Below are 6568 nucleotides of genomic sequence, written 5' to 3' on the forward strand. Positions count from 1 at the left end.
CATTGGTCGCTTTCTTTCCTTCTCTGGTCCTTATCACACCAGATGACGCTGTACTGATAGGTAAGTAACCAAGAGAAGAAGAGAAGTCAACAAGAGAAAGACAGAAAGAGCAATACCCAATTCATACCGCCATATCTCCTGTCGTTTCCCTCTCCGTCTTCTGTCTCCCTTGTATCTTCTGTCTCATTCTATGTTTCTTGTTTCTATTTTCTCTCTCTCTGCCTTTTTGTGTCTTCAAGACTCTCGCTGCCCTTGCTCGCTTTCTTTTCTTTCTCGTCAGTCACGTCTCTGTCCTTTCTTTACCCCCTCTTAGTATCAGTGGGCTTCTATCAAAAGAAGATCGACTGCCCTTCCTTTGCAGATAGACAAGGCGAAGGAAACTGAAGTCTCTCATCTTTCATACTTCCAGAGATCTCTCAGTCTTGCCTGGACAGAGTATACACATATGTATGTGCAAGCCGACTGAATTTCTTCATCTAACTCTCTCGTCTCTTCTCTCCCTTTCAGACTTCGAGCCCCGTTAATCTCCTCACTTCTTCTCTCGTGAATCTCCCAATGTATACACTTTGCACACGTATTGCATGCGCCCCACGTGTATATCTACGTCATATCCATATAGAGATATATATTTGTAGGTAGGTAGAGCTTAGGTCTAAGTGTATCTTCTATGGTGTACGAATATCTACAACGAGACGTATGCTTCATCTCTCTACCTACATACACACGTGTATACACTTATGTACACATTCCTATGTATGGATATGTAAAGAAGTATTTCTGTCTGTATGTGTATATTTATATAGGGGGTGCCTCCTATGTGCATACCTCTGTATACTTAGAACGGTGAAAGAACATCACAGCACTCTGAAGGTTTTTCTGTGGGTTGAGTGGCAAGAGCCGTCTTTGGTGTTTCCTTGCCTCATACTTCCTAACGACGCCTTCTCCTTTTGCTTCATGACTAGCTATCACGGGAGTCACCCCACGCCCCCCCCTCTTTCCCTCTTCTTCTTTCTTGTCAAATCTGAGCGAGCATCTGCTCACAGGAGCGGAGCGGGATGGGCCAAAGAAGAGTCGGGGGGCCCGCTCTCATAAAATTTCTCCATTGAAACTACCCTACACACCTTAACGAAATAGCTCAGCTACCATGTAGTCAGGTATATGTACTAACCTGCGCCTACCTATTTCGATCGATCCATCTTCAATCTGTCTGTCTCTAATCTATCTATCTATCTAGCTGCCTCTCTCTCCACCTCTAATCTATGTTTGATCTGTCTATGTAAATATTTCTATCGATATGTATGTATCTATGCCTGTCTGTATGTGTGTTGTACGTCTTTTGGGTGAAGACGATGCAGCGGAGTATGTGAGAGAGAAAAACTCAGGAGAAAAGTTCAAACAGATTTTCCAACGGTAAGAAGGAGGCCCCTCTCATCTCTCTTCTTCCTCTTGCGATTGCACTCGCCAGCGTCTTTTCTTTCTTTTTCTTTTTCGGTCTTCTCTTCAAGAACGACTGTGAACTGGGTTCTTTCTTTCCTTCCTTTCCTCTCCCTTCTCTTTCGCCCCCTGTCCTATCTGTCTCTCTCTGTATATTTACAGGAGTCTGTAGATAGAGTCTACTGACATCCCGAACTGGGCATCTACATACAAGTCTGGACGTCTCTCTATCTATGCAGATAGAAGTGTGTATTCCCCATAGACTCTCTCTCTCTCTCTCCTTGTGTAGATAGGAAGGGTGAGAGGATGTCTTCCTACATTCGTGGTGAGGCAGGTGTATCACCTAGCTTGTATGTGAAGTGTGTATGTAGGAAGGGCTACTCGAGGTTTCCTCGCAAGTAGCTCTTTTCCAAATCTTCTTCCTTGTTACGGTGGTCCTGCATGACTGTATAAAGAGATCAGTCCCTTCGCGTAGAAAAGATAGACGCCCGGAGCGACAAGCCATCTGTTAAAAAGACGAAGGAAGATGCTCTCTCTGTCTTATGGGCATTCAGTTGAAGGTTGACTTCTTCTTTGTATGTACGGAGAGGGAAAGAATGGGAGCTGTTTCGTGTTGAGGAGCTTTCCAAACTTCGTGTTTCTCTCCCTTCTTCTTTCTTGTTCTTTCTCTCTGGAAAAAAATGTTGACATTTCTCTGCAGTTACAGTGGCCCGGCGACTATTGGGAATCGCTTTCAATCGCTCTTCTACTAACGAAGAAGAGGCAAAAAGTCTTTTCTCTCTTCTTCGGTTCCGCAAAGGACAAGACGAAGAAGTGGATGGTCGGAGGAAGATATGCAAGAGAAGATGAAGTGAAAGAAAAGAAGAAGAAAAAGACGATGAGATTCCCATGCGGTCATCGCCTTGGGAGGGAGAGTGCATGCGTGCATATAGATCTACCTATATACACTTGTATGTATGTATAGATGTGTATGTAGATCCCGGCCCAGCCTATGTGTGCGTTTCTATTTGGAGATCCTGATTTGACTTGAGGATCCAACATCTCATCCGAGGATTGTTCATATATATGGATACATATATATGTATATATACATACGTGTATGTATGCATATATGTGTCATGACATATGTAGAACTCCTTTTCTTTCTCTCTCCCTCTATCTATCCATCGTAGCTCTTTAGTTTTCTCCCCGCTCTTTCTTTCTTTCTTTTTTCTGTGAAGAAGAGAGAGTACGTGTATTATTGTTGTTCTCTCGACTGTACTTCCTAGGAAATAACTGTAGCATCATCACTATGGCTAGCTAGGCTGACTTTGAGCCTCCTCTACGCCCTGAGGCGAAGCGCCGCTTCTTTCCTTTCTTTTCTTTCCTTCCTCAGAAGTAGAGATTTCATAGAGATCTACCTGTGCTCTCTAAGTAGTTAACAACAAGACTATCTAGTCGTCCTTCACCCATACGTAGAGACACACCTAGGGTCATACCTAACGTAAGCATACGATCCCTAGCTCCCACTTCCTCTATCCAGATAATCAAGCGATACACAGACCACTCAAAAAATATTAGACTGATTAAAGAAGATACACAGATTGATTGATAGAGAGACTAACTAAAGGGATGAATTCTAGATACATAGATAGATAGATAAAAGGATTTGACATAGATACATTTGAGATACATAGGTTTGCATTGTTAAATCGGGATGTCCAGAGAGAGAAGTCTTGTCGACATGAGGTGTGCGGATCCCGGGCTTCCTCTCTTTCCTTCTCTTTGTCTCGTTAGAGAGGAGTAACATTCTTTCTATCTTCTTCGTACATAAGAATAGACTTGATACACTGTCTTGTCTATCTTACCGAACGAGATAGATGGCGAGAAGAAAGAGAGGAACATGAATAGACAGATAGAAAGAAAGATAAAGTTGATTGAAGAGAGAGTGCTGATGGAGAACTGCGGAAAAAGAGAATGAAGTGAAAAAGTTAGAGAAAGACGTCGTCAATCTGCTTGGCTACAAAAGTAGGGCAACTTTCGACTGGCTTAGCATTTGTCTCTTTCTTTCTTCTCGTAAAAAAGACAGCCTTCAACAGATATACACAGGATAACTTTGAACCCTCCCTTCTTTCGATAGACTTGTATCCACACCTACATACACGTCTATCTATCTATCTATCCATATCTTTGTACGAACATATGTATATCTTCTTCTTCTTCCCACGTCATACATGAAAAAGACTTCTCTTTCTCTTTGTGTATCTACAGGTATGACGTGAGCCGTGGGTGGCAGAAAGATGTTTTTGATTTTATTTATTTCTTCTTTCTTTCTTTTTTTTTTTTCTTTCTTTTTTTCTTTCTTTCTTTCTTTTTTTCTTTCTTTCTTCTCCATCTCTACTATCGTTCCTCTCTGTTAAGGCAGAATACCTTTCCCGTTTCATATGATCAGCGCCGTCTTTTCTCATGGAGTTTATACATCACCTTTTCAAAGAGTATCTCTATATGCACATTGTCTTTCCGTTCCTTCACTCTCATTCAAAAGGCGCGTTCTTCTGTAGACTTTCTTTTCGCATTTCTCACTCGGTATCTCCATTCTTCCTTGCCTACATCTCCCTTTGCTATATCCAAACAAACAACCTCCACCCCTCCCTCCCTGTTTCCTTTATGCATGCATACACACACACACATCCTTGCATGCATGCATGCACCCTGGCACACCTACATCCTGCCCTTCAGCCCCCCCCTTTTCTTTCTGAGTTATTTTTCGACAAGTTCTCTATATCCTCTCCACTCAGGTGGTGCAATGTAATCATAGCCATCCATGAAATTTAAGAGGACCGTCGTTGGGACATCTTCAACTCCCAGCATATATTGGGATTTGAGAAAGATCTCTCGAGCTCGATACCACTCACCAGCCTGATAGTGGCTGAACCCTCTTCGGAATGTGTTCATAAATTCCTTTGTCAAATGCTCTCTCATCGTTACTATATCAGGGTCTGTTTCGAACATAGCAGAGATAGAAGTTCGGCTCGACCACATCTTCTGTTTCTGGAGAGCTCGCTGCTGTCTCATCCTGAGCTTATTCAATCGATCTGCGCCGAGGCCTCCCCCGCCCATGCCACCTCCACGCATGCCTCCTCCTATACCCATCACTCTTTGAGCCACTGACAATCGACCTGGATCGAGGTCTACCGTATATAAGCCGAGAGGAACTTGTGAGCCTTTCACGGTGGCACGGTCAATCTGACGACAGTTCATTTGTGCCTACAAGAAGGAACAATGCAAAGAGCAAGAAGAACAACAATGAGGCATTTTACACACCGAGGAACGGCATCTAAACAGTCGGTAGACATAGGTCATGTCGTGTTAGTTAAGATGCTGAAGACAGTCGGAAGGAAAGGAGGAGAGAAAAAGGAAGAAAGAAAAAGAACCATGATGGTATATATGCTTATATATACATACGTAGACTATCTATTTATCTACATGTATAGCATCATCATTTATATATATATATATACATACGTAGACGTGTGTCTATCTATTTATCTATATGTATAGGATGATCACTTCTATGTATCTATATTCAAGTGCGTACATTCAAATATGTACATGTAGTTAGATATGTATAGGTATAGAGCTATAGATATAGATAGAGGCAGATGAATAGATATGTATAGACACGCGGAGGAGGGTTGTGGTAGTGCTCTGTTGTTGGTGAAGACTTGTTATGTTTCATGGTCACTTGTTGATGAAAAAGGTTACGGAATGCCAGGTGACCCAGTTCATGTATTGTTCTTTCTTTTTCTTCTTTGGATTCTCTTTTTCCCCTCAATAAGAAAGGCTTCGTCGTCATAGGAGATAGGAAAGAAGTCTCCTAGGAACAGCTCTCAAACTTCGACGTGCCTATGTGATGGCCAAACATAAGAAGGGCCGTAGTAGTCATTGATTTCCTATGAGTTATTTTCTAGATGATAGACAGGGTGGGGGGGGATAGTGCATGCAACAGCCATGACGTTCGTCTTTCATTCTTTCCTTCTTCCTTTCTCTCTTGCAGTCTTTTCTCTCTTTTTTCTTCCTAATCGATGATACACACACACGCGCGGCGCGTGCCCCCCTTTTTTCTATCTTGGGAATCTGTCCATCTATACATCTGGAATCTATCTGTCTCTTCATCTCTAATCTATCTATTCTTTATCTATCTTTATCTATCTGTCTATCTATCTTGTATCTATTTATGTATTTCTCTATCTGTAATCTATCTATCTTTATTCCATCTTCGATCCTTCTCTCTTGACTAATGTCTGTATGTTTCTTGCATCGATGTATTGATCCCTTTGTGGGGTTTTTTCCCCTTTTTTCTTTCATGTGTTGTTTCCTTCCCTCCCTAGTTTCTTGTGAAGTCTTTCTTTCAAACATGTTGTTCTTTTTTACCTGGGGTGACATAATATCATAGAGTTCATTGGAGATGAGGATATAGACTCCATATTGTTTCGTCGCGGCTTCCAGTCTTGACGCCATGTTGACATTAGGTGAGAGATAGGAGGCGTCGATCTTATATTCGGATCCGATGGCTCCTTCGATAGCCCAACCGACGTGCAAGCCAAACCCCATTTTAACCTTCCATCCTGTTCCTAATCGATGAATGAGCTCAGGAATCTCACGATATTCAGCTAAGACAGAAGACTTATTGATTCCTGCTATAATTTTCACAAAGGACACAAGGGCTAAGTCCGCTAAGCGGTTCATGGTGGCTGTATCGATCAGTTGTTCTCTTACACCATTATCTCGCTCAATCTCTGGGAACTTCCATACGAGTAAGAAGGCATCTCCGATATTCTTATTGGCGCAACCTGAGAAGGCATCCACCGTTCCATGGACAATTTCAGCGATCTGGTTAACGAAAATCATGACTTTTTCTTTGAGAATCTCCGTAGCATCTGTGAAGTTTCGAATGTCGCAAAAACCAAAGATGGCTTGGAGCTTTTTGCCATCAATCATCGCATTCACACCTCCATCTGCATTCTTCATGTTCCCTGCTATGATCTCGGCACCTGCCTCACCGAAACCTAAAGCTAACAATCCACCGATCTTAATGATGGTCTTCTCTAACATCGCTGTCTCCATAGAACTACTATCCTTCTCTTTACTCCCA

At 42.3% G+C, this 6568-nt stretch overlaps 2 protein-coding genes across 2 annotated transcripts; one reads left to right on the top strand and one right to left on the bottom strand.

Moving 5' to 3' along the window:
- Positions 1-17: 17 nt before the first annotated feature.
- On the top strand, positions 18-3638 carry CSUI_009789 (thioredoxin family redox-active protein; the record flags this gene model as incomplete). Its single annotated transcript, XM_068069898.1, has 3 exons — positions 18-60; positions 1347-1410; positions 2135-3638. Coding segments are annotated over 3 exons (159 nt in total), but the record flags the coding sequence as incomplete, so codon positions are not given.
- A 255-nt stretch (positions 3639-3893) lies between these two features.
- CSUI_009790 (adenylate and guanylate cyclase catalytic domain-containing protein) lies at positions 3894-6557 on the bottom strand. The gene is made up of 2 exons (XM_068069899.1): positions 5848-6557; positions 3894-4680 (listed from the first exon to the last, which is right to left on the bottom strand). Exons 1-2 carry the CDS (start codon positions 6538-6540, stop codon positions 4174-4176), a joined length of 1200 nt encoding a protein of 399 aa, XP_067918126.1. The 5' UTR covers positions 6541-6557; the 3' UTR covers positions 3894-4173.
- Between the last annotated feature and the right edge of the window lie 11 nt (positions 6558-6568).

This window comes from Cystoisospora suis (assembly GCF_002600585.1).
Source record: "Cystoisospora suis strain Wien I chromosome Unknown contig_6047, whole genome shotgun sequence".
Taxonomy (NCBI): Eukaryota; Apicomplexa; class Conoidasida; order Eucoccidiorida; family Sarcocystidae; genus Cystoisospora; species Cystoisospora suis.

Bases quoted from the DNA above. Each gene is read 5' to 3' on its own strand.
- CSUI_009790 (XM_068069899.1), bottom strand. From the start codon at position 6,540: ATGGAGACAGCGATGTTAGAGAAGACCATCATTAAGATCGGTGGATTG. The intron at 4,681-5,847 runs GTAAAAAAGAAC...TCCTTCTTGTAG, and splicing joins ATGATATTATGTCACCCCAG to GCACAAATGAACTGTCGTCA.